The 18354-nt window shown below is 39.8% G+C and overlaps 2 protein-coding genes across 2 annotated transcripts in view; both read left to right on the forward strand.

Moving 5' to 3' along the window:
- Positions 1-8102, forward strand: part of LOC104948722 (putative adenosylhomocysteinase 3) — a 14192-nt gene extending 6090 nt beyond the window's left edge. The window contains exons 6-17 of the mRNA XM_010774944.1: positions 816-910; positions 1107-1213; positions 1317-1433; positions 2181-2244; positions 2761-2849; positions 3047-3117; positions 3409-3503; positions 3638-3736; positions 4399-4467; positions 4630-4708; positions 4899-5019; positions 5115-8102. Coding sequence (XP_010773246.1) covers positions 816-910; positions 1107-1213; positions 1317-1433; positions 2181-2244; positions 2761-2849; positions 3047-3117; positions 3409-3503; positions 3638-3736; positions 4399-4467; positions 4630-4708; positions 4899-5019; positions 5115-5121 — 1013 coding nt within the window. The 3' untranslated portion in view covers positions 5122-8102. The remainder of the gene's footprint in view (positions 1-815; positions 911-1106; positions 1214-1316; positions 1434-2180; positions 2245-2760; positions 2850-3046; positions 3118-3408; positions 3504-3637; positions 3737-4398; positions 4468-4629; positions 4709-4898; positions 5020-5114) is intronic.
- Positions 8103-8896: 794 nt separating this feature from the next.
- strip1 (striatin interacting protein 1) lies at positions 8897-18073 on the forward strand. The gene is made up of 20 exons (XM_010774955.1): positions 8897-9017; positions 10113-10182; positions 10295-10369; positions 10484-10618; positions 10754-10874; positions 11117-11292; positions 11387-11514; positions 11606-11788; positions 12426-12646; positions 12742-12807; positions 12895-12958; positions 13063-13134; positions 13456-13530; positions 13858-13955; positions 14248-14374; positions 14652-14752; positions 14832-14898; positions 15019-15123; positions 15219-15423; positions 16616-18073. The coding sequence occupies exons 1-20, from the start codon at positions 8907-8909 to the stop codon at positions 16861-16863; spliced, it is 2448 nt and encodes an 815-aa protein (XP_010773257.1). The 5' UTR covers positions 8897-8906; the 3' UTR covers positions 16864-18073.
- Positions 18074-18354: the final 281 nt, after the last annotated feature.

The following is an 18354-nucleotide window of genomic DNA, read 5'->3' on the forward strand; positions in this document are numbered from 1 at the left end:
CCGTCCTTTAATTTCTTCATACAGCGGGCATACAAATGAATGAATCCTGAGTCCAATAACCATCAAAGTCACTCCAATAGTGCTCCTTAATTACGCTTTCTTCCTCCTTTAACAAAATCCAGTTCATCCCCATTCGTCCAGTTTGTGACAGAAGTTGCAGCATTTTGAGACTTTTAAACTTTAATTACTGCTGTTGCGCCGCCCCCCCCCCCCACAACTTCCAACAGGAGTCATTTGGGGGGGCTCTTGGGAAAAAGATTGGGAACCCCTGTTCTAGAGTACCCTGGAACCGAGGGAAACTGAAAGAATACGCCCATTGGCTAGATTGATTTATTTATGATTGGTTGATCAAACTGTCAATCCAAACGTACGCTCTCATTCAGTACAATGGCCAGGTCATTCGATCAAGGATGTAGAATACCTTGGTTGAAGGATATCCTACCCAGAGACCCAGAACAAGATCTGATTGGTTGCTTTCTTTTCTAACACAAAACCACTGAAATGCGTAGTGCATGGTCCGAGAAGGACAAACAAATCAACGTAACACTGTAACATTACAGATCAACAACACAGATACGATTCTCATTTATTCATTTTATATACATTTTATTTATATAATTAAATCGATTTTTTGTTTGTTTTATCTGAGAGTTCCAGGGTATTCTCTGAATACCTTGAAGGCTCTGACGGTTCGCCACTGGTCACAGTGCTTATAACATTGCCCTGATTCACTAGCATACGTCCAGATTTAGGAACTGTTTCTGTGATTGCTGCTTGTTGACAAATACGGTTTGTTTATGTAAATTGTGTTTCAGGTGTGGCTGTGTTTGCCTGGAAAGGGGAGTCTGAGGATGATTTCTGGTGGTGCATTGACCGCTGTGTCAACAATGAGGGTTGGCAGCCTAACATGGTGCGTGGAAACGTTTGTTTTTCTACCTTTTAATGAGGAGACAACAACACGCCGTGAATGCTTTAGACAAACAAATGCCTCACATAGACGTACAATAATTACAGAGAGCCAGCCATTCTTTTTGAGTTATTTCAATAAGTAGCTCTTTTTATGTCAATATTTGTCTCATAATAATGTACTGTGTCATAACTCTTAGATCCTTGATGATGGAGGAGACCTGACACACTGGATGTACAAGAAGTACCCCAACGTATTCAAGAAGATCAGGGGCATTGTAGAGGAGAGTGTCACTGGGGTTCACAGGTGATTTACTGCTTAATAGGCTTCCTATAAAATAGTAAGTGCAACACAGCGACATGCACCAACATGATGTGAAAGCTCTCTGCCTTCCTCTGCCTCTCTCCAGGTTGTATCAGCTGTCTAAAGCTGGAAAGCTGTGTGTCCCCGCTATGAATGTGAACGACTCTGTGACCAAGCAGAAGTTCGACAACCTGTACTGCTGCAGAGAGTCAATCCTGGACGGGTGAGGGAACTATAATGCATTTGTGAAATAGGCTCAGTAAAATGTGTTTATAAGTAGAAATGAACAAGTATGGTTTGAAATTAAAATATCTAACGTATACCCTTCCAAAAAACGTATGAGATAATGGTTTAAAATAGACAATGGAAAACATTGGTTCAGCAAAATGGCTGCCATCAGACAGCCGGTTCATAACAGTCAATGTCACATCTCTGTAGCTTTTAAAAAACCGGTTGCCCTTGTTAAGCTCTTTCGCCGCCTAAACCTAAGAAAAAAACCTCTGGGAAGAAAACTAGTGCGCTGATACCCGCCTGTGAATGATTTCCATGGCAGAATAGAAATAGTCTACTAATCTTTAACAACGTCTGCTCGTCTGCGTATCGGGTCAGTGCTTCCTACACTCACCGCTCATCATTTATTGCTGTCCCTTCTGATTAATAATCTGCAAGGTACGAGATAAAGGTTAATATCTTGTAACAGGTGTTCCAATATGAGTTATGATACGAAATGTCAGCATCATCATGAGACCTTCAGATGTATCGCACCGGGATATTTTAGGAATATAGTTACGACTTGTTTGAGCTTGTTATCACGCAGACATGTTATCTAAAACTGTAGAAAGCTATAATGATGCAGAACGTTTATTCTATATCCGTAGATAGATTACAGATTTTTGAGTCCTACGGATACAGATTGGCAGTTTCTCACTTCCACAGGAGAATGCTAATGTTATGTTTCAAATGTCTCTAGCCTGAAGAGAACCACAGATGTCATGTTCGGAGGCAAACAGGTGGTCATATGCGGGTACGGTGAGGTGAGATACTTATACCAACGTTAACATGCCACAATGATCTTAATGATGTAGCTGGGAACACATTCATCATGATCGCACAAACACATGCTGTACTCAGAACACACACAGCTGTCACCACAATTCATTGGATATCTTTCACAGTATGATTTACTCTAGATGACGTTAAAGGTCTAAAATGCAACATTTCTGCATTCAAATTCTAATAACGACTAGGTCTAGCCCATTCAATGTAAGGTCGCCTGAAATGGCGTTGAATCTTTTGAACATTTCTCAGTGTCTGCCAGAAGCTGTCATAATCCACTAAAGCCACATTTTATCGGTACATTTTTAGCATCTCAGTTATCTTTACATATACATTTTAACCGAAGGGAGGATTTTAGTCATCCGACATTTGGATTTTAAGTTTCAGGGCTTGTGTTTAAATACTGAAAGGTTCAATTACTTTATAAAGGTCAGGGTAATTACTGGCATGTGTATCTCTGCTGGTGATACAGTAATTCAATGTTATGTTTGCAGGTTGGAAAAGGTTGCTGTGCCGCCCTGAAGGCTCTGGGATCCGTCGTCAGCATCACGGAGATCGATCCCATCTGTGCCCTGCAGGCCTGGTGAGGAAAACAACAAGTGGGATGATGATCCAAGATGTGTTGAATGTCAAAGATATGTAAAAAGGACAGACAGCAGTATGGGTGAACAAGCACAGCCAGCCAACTGTGTTCTGTTCATTATATAACAATTATATAACAGGCCTCAGGGAGAGTTTTCTCCCTGAGGCTGAATGCTGAACCCCTTCTTCCTTTCACAGCATGGACGGGTTCAGGGTGGTGAAGCTGAATGAGGTCATTCGTCAGGTTGATGTCATCATCACTTGCACTGGTAACTCCAATTTAAACAATGCAGATTTACTCATTGGGATGCACGGATGTGGGATTATATTTTCTCTTAGCTTTTTAATCTATAAATGCCTTTTTGTTGATTGTTCTTTGCACTGTTCCTTAAGCTGCTTTCTCCCTGCCGCATGCTAATGTGCCGCGTCGGTTTTGCATGTTCAGCTTTTATTGGAAATGCTCTTACAGTTAGTCTGTGTCGGGACAGAAACCAGATTAAGGTCTCTGTGTGTCAGACGATGTAAATTGATTCAAGGTTCATGATTGTGTCTTTCTTTAGGGAACAAGAATGTGGTGACCAGAGACCAGCTGGACCGAATGAAAAACGGCTCTATTGTCTGCAACATGGGCCACTCCAACACTGAGATTGATGTGGTAAACTAGCTTCTAAAAATAGAAGAATTCAAAGTTAAAATGTGTCCTCCACAATGGGTTAATACATAATGAAACAGTGTGGATCCACCCGCAGTGTCCTTAGATATCAGGGCTGATCTCCTCTCCTCTTGCAGGCGAGTCTCCGGACCCCCGAGCTGACCTGGGAGAGGGTGCGCTCTCAGGTGGATCATGTCATCTGGCCCGATGGCAAGAGGGTCATCCTTCTGGCTGAGGTAACTGGTTCGCCTTGCAAACAAATGTTATGCTTGATTACAGATTTTGAACATGTGATGATTTGTCACTTCTGTTTCTTGTTCACATACTTAACTGTTTAAAAACACATTATTTTTCACTTTCTATCCGTCTGGAATGTACCGATTAAAGGCCTGTGTCTTTAAGCCTCCTTTCTGAATAGCTTGGTCTGCTCTGATTGGTCAGTGTTTCTGGCTCTTCCACATTTGCGTGCAGCGTTGAAGACTGTCACGAGAGTGTAGCTGCACTTTCTACCTATATACAGCTCCGGAGAAAATGAAGAGACCAATGCAGCATTATCAGTTTCTCTGGTTTTCCGAGTAAAATTAACTTTTTATTTTAATTTTATTCTATAAACTAATGACAACATTTTGCTGTGTTGGAATTCAACAAACACTGGAACGAAATGGCTGCCAAATGTTTAGAGATAGAGATTTAAGAAAAATAACTTTTAAAACTTTTTTTCTTAACTTTCTTTGTTAGCTTCATTTAGTAGCTGAAACACAATATGGTGTACACAGATCCACTATTTATTAAACATATTTGTAATCAGTTTAATGGTACTGAGAAAAAACATTATTATGTTGGAACAGCCATATTAATGCATGACTGCTTTTTAAAGCGTGTGTTGTTTCTCCATCAGGGACGTCTCCTTAACCTGAGCTGCTCCACTGTCCCCACCTTTGTGTTGTCCATCACAGCCACCACTCAGGTAACATGTTGATACTACCAGACCAACAAGCTATACAGCTGATAAAGACACAGTGGTTATTGCTTCCATCCTCTCACAGGATCATAGATACATGTATTGATCTTCAGTCAATTTACAGTGCATCCATTTTCAAATGTATTACTCATCCATGTTTGTGTTCAGGCCCTGGCCCTTATAGAGTTGTACAACGCTCCTGAGGGACGATACAAGCAGGATGTTTACTTGCTCCCCAAGAAGATGGGTAAGTGTAACTTAATACTTAACCTTGACGTGCAGTTTTTAAAGTATTCACAGTTTACACTCAACATTAATCATTGCTGGGCTGTAGCACTGGACTTATTTATTTTTAATCCGCCCTGCATTTTTTAGATGACACCATGTGATCGTGCTTGTATCCCTCTTTCTTACTAAACCGTGTCTGTATGTTTCAGATGAGTACGTGGCCAGTCTGCATCTGACCACTTTTGATGCTCACCTGACGGAGCTTTCTGATGATCAGGCAAAATACCTGGGCCTGAACAAGAACGGCCCTTTCAAACCCAACTACTACAGGTATAGTTCTACAAAAGGATGCAGCTATATAAAACATTATGGTAACATTTTGGCAAAACATTTTTTTGAAATAAACTTGTTCTTTGTGTTCACAGGTATTAGTCTGCAGGGAGCCATACTTCAGCTCGCTCAAATGTAAACGCTACAATCACCTTTCCATAAGACAAGAACAAGATTTATGTATACTGTATTTTATACTCTTCACAGTACTCTGCATACTCTAGAATAGGTTATATTAAGTTCTATTTTACTGATCACAGCAAGTTTTGGCACTTATATCTGCTGTATAGTGGGATTTTTATTTTCAGGTGCATCTGTTCACAAACCTGCTGACTCCTGGCTACTATAGAGTTCTGTCTTGGATATTAAATGTATCATTATAGTGTGCCAAAAGACTGTGACGGGGAAGGGTTGTAGTTGTTGTGAAATGTTAATGGTTAGTTGTGGAATCAGTTAAACCTGCATTACGCGATACTTTTAAAATGTAAGCTCCTCAAGTGTTTAGATGCTTTTAATTCCATGTTTTGGCTCTCTCAACAACACTTTGTATGAAACTGGTGGCAGTCATTTCCAGAAAATAAATCGTAGACAAGCCTTGCTTTCCATAAAACACCAGAGAGGCATTTTAAACTCCTGACTGGGAAAGAAAGTAATGCTCCAACTGTTTCTCTCAGGAGAAGGGGAAATAAAACACCTTATATGGGGGCAGGGGGCGAGAAATTGAACTAGGAGTTGCTGTTCGTCTGCTAGATGTTTAAGTAAGCAGTTACTTGCTGACAAATGAGCAATAACAACTAGATAACCTGATTTGTAAAACAGTCTTTGAGTTTGTTTCTGCCCCCCCAGTGGTCAGATATCGCTTACTGCAGCCTTTAACGATTTCTCCCTGCTGCGATGCGGCAGCGCTTGCTCACTTCACACATTCCATCCACAAATACTGAAGAAATATCCTTTTCTCTCTCTGTATTATCGTCCACATTAATCCTAACCATCAGCACATCCGGCCAAAAAAGTAACTTCAAAACTCTTATTGTTATTGCAAACAAAACAAAGCTAAGTATTTTTTTTTATAAAGTTGTGTCCATCTATGAGGTTTTTGTGTCTGGTAAGAATAATATCTGTTCCTCAGGGCATTCAAATATTGTTGTATTTACAGAATAACTAGAACAGGTTTAGATATTTTTGTACTCTATGTCACCTGTCCAGAGTTCAATGACTATTGCAGAATTGTATATTCTGTGTGAAGCGAACACAACAGAGAGTGATGCTGAACAGTGTTACATACCGTATGTTTATTCTACATATGCAACAACTCTCTCTGAAGGGCAACATTGAGTTTATGGTTAATTTGTAACAGGAGTCTGGTCCTAACACAGGATATCTGTTGAATCCACTAATGCTCAGACATGGATAAGCTTTGTTGTCAGCACATTTACCTAGACACAAGTTAGCTTTACCTTCTCGGTTATCTTGCGATATTGCACCATTATTATAGATATTGTTAAAACACAATATGATGTTTTTTCGGCCGCTTTTTATCGTTCATAAAGCTTAGGCACAGTTGTGTGAGGCTTGTTAAATGCACACACTTATTACCCCACCTTCTTGATATTCACTTTAACTATTTTGAATAATGGACCACTTAGTTGAGTGGCTCTTTTTTAATTCAAACTATATAGTGTGCAGTTAGTAGTTGAGTCTCTTCAACACATTTTAACATGCTGTATATGATGCTGGTAGTCTGTGGGCCTGTCGAGGGTTCGGCACAATGTTACCTTGTTATAGTGTTCACATGTATTCACTCAGTATCCTGTTTTATCCCCCTTTTTTAAAACTTCAGGCTCCAGCCAAAGTGAAATTTTATTTTTTTTGAGTTTATTGTTGTCACTTACTCCTGCTTTAAAGGAAAACTCCATCCACAAAAGTACTATTTGTAAATTGATTACTCAGCCTGGTACCTCAAATTCTAGAGTTGTTCTTGCATGTATCCACTGTAACCTATATCAAAAGACAGAACAAAGCTCTTGATGGATGTGAATGCTTAACAACACCAAAAGTATTGTTTTGCATTCATTTTTACTAGAAGCTTACTTTTAAACATGTAATGCAATGGAAAAAAACAATTGAATAGGCTGAGTCATTGAAATACAAAGGGTTTTCCTCTAATGCTTTAGTATCTCAAAGGATGCTAATATGAAGTGCTTAATCTTTGCACTAGCAGCTTTAAAGCATCGAGCTGAGGACACTCAGTGAGGACATTAGAGGTTTCTCAATACTCTAATTTCCCCTCCTCGACTCCTATCCGCGAGAGGAGCCCACAGGAGATGCGAGCGGAGGACTGAGGAGGGGAACCGAGGAGTTGAGGAAGGGAAATTAGAGTATTGAGAAACCTCTATTGTCAGCAAGATGAGCGCTGCCTGTAACCATGGTTACTGGTCATTTGACATTGCCTTGTGACTCACTTAGTAATTTATATTCAGACATGTACGTGTTTTTCTCAGTATAGTAATGTGCCCAACATTTGTTTTTCAGAATTATACAGTGATAGCTATGCAGCAAAACATACTCAGTTTTATTCTGTCAAAGGTATTTTACTCAAATATTATGCATTACTCAAGACGACAACTCATTTTAGACATTAGTGGGCAACATTTTATACTCTGTTGTATTTTGATGTATGTTTCATATCTTTTAACAATCAGGCAAAAACACATTTAGTGGTCTTTTCATAATAGCACTTAAAAATGACTTTATTAATGTATTCCTTTTGTTTAGCTAATAACAATCATTTTAACATAGTTGTATCTCCGTTATAGAGACAAATGAATGTGTTATTACTATAGCAAAAGCTTGATTCAAAGTCGAAATAAAAAGAAAGTGTACAACTGTGATTTGACAGTACATTGTTGCCGGTTTGACGTTTTTAATGTGGAGACGAAGCGCTGTAAATGATTAGCTTTGAAGTTGGCCTATGTTCTCATCACTATCTGTTGCTCAGTTTAAAGAACCTCATTCCGGCAGTAGGCAACATATTACATTTCTGTGCACAGTTCCCTTTAATAAACTGCTGTTAAATTTGAAAATGTCTGATGCATCATTTCACAGACCCACTCAGGTCAAATGCATTGCCTTTAAACGACATGTCACACTTATAACTAAGTATTACATACAATTATCGCTCGATAACAGTCTTCGACGCCCAGAAGTCCCCGAAAATGCACTCTTTGTAGGTGTGTACATATAAAAGAAACTTCACTTTCAATTTATTTTTGTCTTCATTGTACTATTGCCTATTTACCTCGTTAACGTAAGTAATACTCATTACATTGACACATGCCTTATTTGTGATTAAAATAATGGTTGTTGGTAATGTACTAGCGACCCCCACAGATGTATCATTTCACTGCGTCCGTGGGAGCTCAGACCCTCCAGCTCCCATTGGCTCCCACATAACTCGAACCCTGGACGTACACACACATAAATGAATATAGTACAGCTAAAACAAAAACACATACATGTACGTTTATAAATCTATGTAAACAGATGTATGTATTGTATTGTATAAATAATACAACAACACAAACAGTAAGACATTAGTGCAACGGGGCACTAGAGTGCAAATGTTGGATTAAATATGGATTGATTTAATGCAACAGGTTGGAGAACCTAAAGGACATCAATAAATGCAAGAACATATAATCACAATAATGAAATCACACATAGAACAAAGGGCAGATCATATCCCCCTCCCCTTTTAAGCGGTAGTTACGCCAAAGAGTGTACAGGTTACATAGAGATTGAATTAAATATGACACAACAGAATGTAAATTCCAACTCTCGTAGATCGACTCAGTCATCTCGCGAGAAGACACTGCGCCCCAAATATAATGGACGTCGGTGGGAACAGTAGTGGGCTTCCTGTAAACAATAAACAGAGAGCTATGTTACCGAACAAAAGCAGGGGCGAGTTCACCCGAAACCCAAGAAAAGATTCAGAGGTACGTAAAAATAACTGTTTTTTTTTATTTACAGCAAACTAATCATTTAGAGACGAGGCTGCTGCTGCTTCTGTACCACATAACGTTAGCTTAGTTAGCTCTGTCAGGCTAGCTTTACTGTTTGTTCTGACACGGAGACACAAACTAACAGCAGCAACTGAGGCTTTTAACATCTTTGAAATAATATGCCTATGTTTGTGCAATATTCCCTTTGTAGCTTAATTTATGCAATGTTGAATAGTAGTGTAGCTTAGCAGGGGCTAGCTAGCTGATGTTAGCTAGTACCAGGCCAGACTGGGCTGTCTGTCAACGGCGACCTGTTGAGGCTTATTCTGTCTGCGGCCTGTTGTGTTCATGTGATTTAAAACCATGGAGCCCTCCTGTAAGCGTGTACCTATAAAGAAAACCAAGTTAGTCAGTGCTCCCTTGCCCCATAGTGGATACATTGCTGCATTTAACTGCGAGAAAACCACTTCTAGACTTCTTGTTTTCATGCGTTGACATCTTGTAATCTTGTGAATATTCAGAAAATAAATAAAATGTTAGCATTACAGATTCAACCATTGTAAATATGATTGAGAGGAGTTTCTCTTTGTGACATCTAATTGATACATGATCAACAGCTCCTGTGAAATACATACTTTCTAACAGGGTTGAAACAAATTGTTCTTTCTTTTTGTAAAAATGCTTCAATGTAAAATACAGATTACAAATAAACGGTTTGGATTTATAATGTTGGTGAAAATATACATTTGTTTGTATCGGTAAACTAGAATGAATGAAGTAATCAAAAGGCCCCTTTTATTGTTTTGCATATAATAGTTTTGGACTATTCTTTGTAATACCTAAAGTCTTTAATGGTTAACCCTTCTTTCTGTTGAATTGAATTTACTTTATATTATAGACACACTATTTATTGTAGTACAATAAACATGTATTGATTTCTATGGTCAGAGGTAGTTGAAGTGGCTCACAGTTGTTCTTAACTAAACAGCCAAAGAACAACGTTTATGTATTTAGTGGTTAATAAAAAATGAATATTTACTTGCCATTCTGCCAGTTAACAAAAACATATATACCATGTTTGGTGCATAGGGGCTGTCGGAGTCTCCAGACCTTGAGTTTGAATATGCCGATACAGACAAGTGGGCTGCTGAGCTGTCAGGTGGGTAGTCATTACGGACATTGAGATGACCTGACATTGTTTTTTTGCTCTCCTGCTCTTCACTCTTGAAACATATTTTGTCTTATTTACATATTCTTTGTGAACGTTTCAGAGCTGTACAGTTACACCGAAGGACCGGAGTTTTCTCTCAATAGGCAGTGCTTTGAGGTCGAATTCAGAACACATGGTATGGAGTTCAACTTACAACACATCTTAATGACATTACAGCAAATCATTTATTATGTAAAATGAAGAAGGCATATGTGTGAAGTTAATTATCTCCACCTCTTTTGTTTCTTAGTTTCTGATAAGAGGTGGACGGAGCTGGATGAATCTCAGCAGAGAGCTCACGCCATGCGCCTGCTGGACGGGCTGGAGATGATCGCTCGAGAGAAGAGGCTGAAGGTCGCCAGAGCCATTCTTTACATGGCTCAGGGTCAGTCCACACATCCCTTAACACCTTCTTAGTATTAATTCATATTGATTTAATTCAAATTCAAATTGATCAGAACATTTAGTTTAGTTTTTCTCAAAATATATGTGTTTCACCGTTGCATTTTATTCTCTCTAGGAACCTTTGCAGAGTGCAGCTCTGAGGCTGAGGTGCAGCACTGGATGAGATACAACATCTTTCTGCTGCTGGATATGGGGACCTTCTCTGCTCTGGTGGAGCTGCTCAACATGGAGATTGAGTACGTTATCAATCATGCAGAGGCTATCCTAATTTAGTTTTGCCTTCTTTATCTACAAGGAATCATCTCCTTTTATAAAAAGTGCTAACTCCTTGTAGGTTAGAACAATCAGCTTTAGTGTTGCCAGTGAGCAACACTAAAGCACACTGTGTTGGCTTTGCAAGGCTAGAAGTGACTAGATCTTCTGTTGTAAAATGATCTATCTGGAGAAGAGTTTAAAACACTTATATTCTCCCTTTCAGTAACAGCGCTGCCTGTAGTAATGCGGTGAGGAAACCAGCCATCTCCCTGGCTGACAGCACAGATCTCAGAGTGCTGCTCAACATAATGTACCTGATGGTGGAAACCATACAACAGGATGATCCTGCCGACAAGCCTGAGTGGAAAGTCATCCGGGAAACCTTCAGAGCAGAACTAGGTGAGTTTTATGGACGTAAAAACCTGCAGTCATGTCACCGATTTGAAACAAAACATGCAAGGTGAACTATTTTAACTCCACTCCTCTAATCCAGGAGCTCCTCTGTACAACAACGAGCCGATTTCCGTCATGCTCTTCGGTATGGTTACCAAGTTCTGCAGCGGTCATGCCCCTCACTTCCCAATGAAGAAGGTGTTGTTGCTGTTGTGGAAGAGCATCCTGGTGAGACACGGTTTTGCTCCCACATGACCTCACAACAAAAACCTATTACCTCTAATCAGGAAACATGTTGAATGATTGTCCCCTGTTTCAGTTCACACTCGGAGGGTTTGAGCAGCTCCAAAGCATAAAGGTTCAAAAGCGTGAGGAGCTGGGTCTCCCCCCTCTCCCGGAGAACAGCATCCGAGTGATCCGCAGCATGAGGGCCGCTTCTCCTCCTGCGTCTGCGTCCGACCTCATCGAGCAGCAGCAGAAACGGGCGCGCCGCGAACACAAGGTAGACATTACTGCTGCTCCCGGCTCTCAAAACAAACATAGTGTGGGTTCAAAGAAGGTGCATGTGAAATGTGTCGTTGCCTTGATTATATAGATCAGGGGTTTTGGAAAATCTTTCACCAAAGTAAAAGTATATATTGGACAAAGTTATTTACAAAATCTGTAAATAATCTTGTGCAATAAATACTTTTACTTTCACTAATGTTATCTGGCTTAGGGCTGCTCAATTAATCTTATTTTAATCGCGATTACGATTATGGCTTGCAACGATTACGAAAACAACGTAATCTAAATAATATTTTTTTTCTCCAATAAATGGATGTTTTCAAAGTCAATGAATAATCGCAATTACAGTTATTGACCCAAATAATCGTGATTATGATTTTTGCCATAATCGAGCAGCCCTTATCTGGCTGCTATCACACTACTTTGTACATCCTACAAACATTTTATTTTTAAATACTGCTACTTATTGCTATCCACCTGGATGTGTACTTGTATTTTGTGTATTTCTATCTTTAATATTGTGTGCCTGCCTCTTTTTTTAAATGTTCCTATTTCTGCCTCTATATTTGAGCTGTAACGATGTACATTTCCCCCCCGGTTGGACTAATAAAGATATTCTAATTTATACACAGTCGTTGATCAAACAAGACAACCTTGACGCATTCAACGAGAAGGATCCTTACAAGGCAGATGACTCACGTGAGGATGAGGACGACAACGATGACAATGATAACTCTATAGAGCCGGAGACTTTCCCTCTGGAGAGGGACGAGGTGATGCCTCCGCCTATTCCTCAACCTCCATCAGAGAGGGTGTCTTTCCCCAAAGGACTGCCATGGGCTCCTAAAGTCAGGTACCGGTGGATCCGTTTCTCTTGTCCACAAATCTAGTAAGAAGATTATAAAGATTGAGGTTCTGTTATGATTTTATTGTGTTTCTCTCCCACAGGGAAAAGGACATTGAGAATTTCCTGGAATCAAGTAGAAGTAAATTCATAGGTTACACACTTGGGAAGTATGTTTTCGAAAGCAACTTAAGTCTAATATTTCACACTTTGACTGTGTGGTGTGTGCTGATGTTTTTTTTGTGCATGTCTCACAGTGATACAGATACAGTCGTTGGTTTACCCCGGCCAATCCATGAGAGCATAAGGACGTTAAAGCAGGTATTGAATTAGCCATTTCACAACATCTTTTTACTTCTAGAGGGTATACCCTTAAAGTCAATAGTGCTGCTAGATTCTCACGTCGATTCCTCATCTTTTTTCAGCACAAGTACATCTCCATTGCTGAGATACAGATTGCAAAGGAGGAGGAGTTTCAGAAAACCCCTCTGTCTGGGGTAAGTAGACACAGGGGCGTTAATAGTTAAGGAATCACGTTTGACTTTAAGAAATGGGTACTGACAGTTTTCAATATTTTTCATATTTAACTGACTAATCGATACATCTAAAATATAATTGACAGATTAATCAATAATGAAATGTTTGTCAAATGCATACCATATCTGAAAAATAAGGTAAGGTAACAATTGTGAGCTGTTTCTGTCGGTAATTAATAATTGACGATAGCAGAGGTTTTAGGGTCTTGTGTCTGCAAAACAATCTTTCTCGAGGTGTCATGGTGATGTACATTTTGTTTGTTTTGTTTCTATTCTTATCAGGGTGAAGAAGACGTGGAGATGTCCTCCATTGAGCTGCTCTATCAAGGAATTCTGCCCAGTTTGCCTCAATACATGGTTAGTGGGCTCCGGTATACACTGTGCTAATTCTCCTGTGAAGAAAAGGTTATAGAATATTTCAGTGGCTTTCAGTTCCGTGCAAATAACAAAAAGGAATGTTAGCCTTAAGACCCTTTTGTGTAAATAATAGGTTGTAACCTTTATTTAGTTGAGTCTAATATAATGTTTTGCATGTAAGGCCCTTCAGACACTGTGAAGTTGACATAAATGCAACATTTTGTAGTTCTAAGAGCATTAGATACATTATATCATTACTCTTTTTATGGTATAAATCAACCATCACTGACTGTTACTCACTTCCTGTTCTGTCTCTCTGAATGTCAGATCGCTCTGCTAAAGATCCTCCTCGCTGCAGCTCCGACCTCCAAAGCCAAGACGGACTCCATCAACATCCTGGCAGACGTGCTGCCGGAGGAGATGCCGTAAGTGACGCAAGGCCTCTTCAAAACCTTAAACAGCAATAGCAATATCCATTCTAGTGGGACAAGTAAAATACAATACGTTTATTAACAATTTAAAATGAGATGTGTCTAAAATGGAAAATTGGTGTAACTTCACATTGCAGGCATACAGATTAAAGGTTATTTAGTCCAAACTCTGGTTAACAGGCTTGAGGTTGTCTGAGTTTCAGATTTTTTTTAATGATATTTTATTTTCTCTGAGGATCAGAGTTAAACTAAATCTGTGATTGATGTGTAATGTCTGACTCTGCAGGACCACAGTGCTGCAGAGCATGAAACTCGGTGTTGATGTCAATCGACACAAAGAGATCATCGTGAAGGCCATCTCTGCCATCCTGCTGCTGCTCCTCAAACACTTCAAACTAAACCACATCTACCAGGTAAACACAGCACTAGTTAATGAGAACACGTACATGTATTCGCTTTTTCTCACCCTTTTTTAAAGTTGTTTCGGGAATCATGACATTCCTCACAATACATTTCTGTGATGGTTATTATGTAACTAAGCACACACCTCCTAAGTTGAAGGTCAGAATGACTCGAGTGAGCTGTGTTAGATATTTGCCAACCATTGATCTCATTCTTGTATATGTTACTTGAAATAAGGATATGACTAAATATCATGAGCTGAACATGTCTTTGTATTTTATCTCACAGTTTGAGTACATGGCTCAACATCTCGTGTTTGCCAACTGCATCCCCCTCATTCTCAAGTTCTTCAACCAGAACATCATGTCGTACATCACGGCCAAAAACAGGTACTTTCAGGACATCTCATCTCATTGCAAGAGTATTGAAATGTTCGTTGTTTCATGACTCAATGTTTTTCTCCATTAGCATTTCAGTACTTGACTTTCCTCATTGCGTGGTGAACGAGCTGCCCGAGTTAACCGCAGAGAGTTTGGTGAGTTTTCCATTGTTTTGTAATCGTTGCCTTCTGATTATACAGTGTTTTGGGTTGTTTCTGCTGATGTCAAATCTAGCCCTGAAGTCATTTTTAATGTTGAAATTTGGTCTTTTACAGGAAGGAGGAGACAACAATCAGTTTTGCTGGAGGAATCTGTTCTCCTGCATCAACCTGCTGAGGATCCTCAACAAACTGACCAAGTGGAAGCACTCCAGAACAATGGTGGGAGCAATCCTCCACAAATAACATTGAAGAGGACGGGTTTCATCAGAAATATAAACAAATCCATGTATAAACATTCATCTTTGCCCTCTCAGATGCTGGTGGTGTTCAAGTCCGCTCCCATCCTGAAGAGGGCGCTGAAGGTGAAGCAGGCCATGATGCAGCTTTACGTCCTCAAGCTGCTCAAAGTGCAGACCAAATACCTGGGCCGTCAGTGGAGGAAGAGCAACATGAAGACCATGTCGGCCATTTATCAGAAGGTCCGACATCGGCTCAACGACGACTGGGCCTACGGGAACGGTGAGTGGAATCACAATCATACAACCAGTGGGAATTCATTCAATGCAGCATGAATGAAAGTTTATGCTGGGATATAACAAAAATGCAAGTGTTATTGTTGTGAAGTGTATTTGGTCTTTATTAGAGCTGACACAATTAGTAGGTTAATTGATTACTCGATATTCAGATAATTATTTTAAAGCTTTTGTGTTCTGTGAATAACGATTATATAAAACACAGCATTACATTGCATTTAGCTGATGCTTTTATCAAAAGCAACTTCCAATAAATGCATTCGACCAGGAAGATACAACCTTGAAGAAAACAGAATCATATCAGTACATCAGGTTTCATAGAGCCAAACATATCAAGTGCTACTCAACTGGCTTTAGATAAGCCAGTCCTTTATTAGTATATAAGTGCTCTGTTAGCAGTTCTTTGTTAGTAATTCTATCGCTCAAAGTGGAGTCGAAAGAGATGAGTTTTCAGTCTGCGCCGGAAGATGTGTAAGCTTTCTGCTGTCCTGATTTCAATGGGGAGCTCATTCCACCATTTTGGAGCCAGGATAGCAAACCCACGAGTTTTTGCTGATGGGAACTTGGGTCCCCCTCGCAGTGCGGGTGCAGCGAGCTGTTTGGCTGATGCAGAGCGGAGTGCACGTGCTGGGGTGTACGGTTTAACCATGTCCTGGATGTAGGAAGGGCCAGATCCATTCACAGCATGGTACGCAAGTACCAGTGTCTTGAAGTGGATTCTAGCAGTTACTGGAAGCCAGTGAAGGGAGCGGCATAGTGTGGTGTGGTGTGGGAACATTTAGGAAGGTTGAATCAAAAACATTTTGAGTACATGTAACAATAAATGTTATCTTATCCATTTTTGATACCAGTTCTTTAATCCACTTTCTGATCCTGGCACATTCATATTTGCACATTTTAGTTTTGCTTGTTATGTCGGATGTCTAAGATATAGGAAGATAAATACCCAGAATAAAAAGTGCAGGCTCCAATAGTAGTTTATTTGTTAAGATTTGATTCCACATATGATATTATCCAAAAAGGAATACATTTGCACTCATTAGCCTGTGTTACTGTATAGGTTTCAGGCTTCTGTTGGCTGTGGGTCTCTAATCCTTCTTTAATGAAACTAAGGGGTTATATTTCCACTCAAAGCAAAATGCACCCAATATGAACTGCTTTTTGTTCTCTGTGATCAGATCTGGATGCTCGACCTTGGGACTTCCAGGCCGAGGAGTGTGCTCTGCGTGCGAACATCGAACGCTTCAACAGTCGCCGCTACGACAACAGCCAAAGCAACCCGGACTTCCTGCCTGTGGACAACTGTCTGCAGAGCGTCCTGGGACAGCGGGTGGACCTGCCTGAGGACTTCCAGATGAACTATGACCTGTGGCTGGAGCGGGAAGTCTTCTCCAAACCCATTTCCTGGGAAGAACTGCTGCAGTGAGAATCATCGACTTTTCTAAATAAAGTTTCAATCGGGAGTTCTGACAAGCCACCGACAGCGCTCAGCATCATGTGACACCAGACTGAAGCTGACGCGCAGGTGTGGACCTACAATCATCACGTTTGATTGCTGCTCTAAATATATGCTTAATGTGATGAACTATTGAGACTTTTCCCCCACACTAATGCCCCCCCACAGTTCATTTTAAATGTGCAGAGTCCTGCTCTACGTGTGGAATTGAACCCAACCCTACCTTTACATATACGGGTGTTTGCTCAGTGCCTCTTACCTGCTACCAAAAGTCAGTCAGTTTTACCTTGAAGCACTACATGGAAGTTTCAATGTAGTTTTAAACAAATCTACTGGGAACACAATTTGCGTATTCATTAAGAGTCTTAATATAGGTGCGTGTGCTTTGTTGAGGCAGCAGATTTGAGATGTTGTCAAAGGTTATTATTCACAGGTTGTAGAGTACGCATAACAAAGAAACAGGTGCTGGATCCAAAATCAAGCTAAGAAAGAATCAGACAAAAGTATTAAAAGCTCACAATTTTAAAGTCACTGAGCTTTTTGTCCGATTCTTAATCAATGAAACATTCCCTGTCACATCTCATGAGTTTATCTTCATAAGAGAGATAAAGAGAACAGGTGTGGGGCTTTTTATTCATATCCTTATGTATTACTTTTTAACAGTCATCACCTGAAGAGGAGAATCTCCTGTTCACCTGACTCACCCTTTGTTGTTGGATGTTATTTGCATTATTCTGAGTGCTGCCGACACACCTTTATTTACTCTGGGACCATGCAGGCGTTCAGCCCGTCGCTGACCATCAGGCTGTTTAGACGTTATGATTACAGCCTCGATTATTGTTTTTTACCTAAAGTAGCTCAATAGCATCCATTCGCTTTGTTGTGTGGGGAAAATGGTGGCACATGTTCACGTCACTTGGTTGTGTGAGAGAGAAGAAAGTCTCTGATTTGAGATCATTCACTTCTTTAGTTTCACCCATCAGACAGCGGTTCTGAACTGAAGGGGAAATCTCAGTTAAATTGCGAGTTACAGAACCAGATTCCTCGTTCTACTTTTGAACATGTTTTAGTTTAAAGGTTAAGGACATTAAAATACATGTAAATTGTGAACCTTATTTATCTTGTCTTTGTTTTACATAGACTTATACTGTAATAAAATGATACTGTCATTCATGTGGAATTTTTTTAATCTTTATTTAGATTATTAATTTGACATTATGAGCTTTTGGCTTATGTGTTTATTGAGCCAAATGTTTTATAATGTGCGGGTGTGTGACCAAACAAAGACATTTGTTATATAGCACTTGAAGCAGTTTTTCAATCGTCACATCGTTGTGAGTGAAATATCTCGTATGTAATCTCGGTAGAAATATAGTATAATATACAGAATGACTGAATCAACTGTTGTCTTTTATATACGGGGATGTTATAATTGTTGAACCAAATGTCACGGGTGCAGGT

This window comes from Notothenia coriiceps, unplaced genomic scaffold (genome assembly GCF_000735185.1).
Source record: "Notothenia coriiceps isolate Sejong01 unplaced genomic scaffold, NC01 NC01_scaffold00000339, whole genome shotgun sequence".
NCBI lineage: Eukaryota > Metazoa > Chordata > Actinopteri > Perciformes > Nototheniidae > Notothenia > Notothenia coriiceps.

Bases quoted from the DNA above. Each gene is read 5' to 3' on its own strand.
- strip1 (XM_010774955.1), top strand. From the start codon at position 8,907: ATGGACGTCGGTGGGAACAGTAGTGGGCTTCCTGTAAACAATAAACAG. The intron at 10,619-10,753 runs GTCAGTCCACAC...TATTCTCTCTAG, and splicing joins CATTCTTTACATGGCTCAGG to GAACCTTTGCAGAGTGCAGC. The intron at 10,875-11,116 runs GTACGTTATCAA...TCTCCCTTTCAG, and splicing joins CTGCTCAACATGGAGATTGA to TAACAGCGCTGCCTGTAGTA.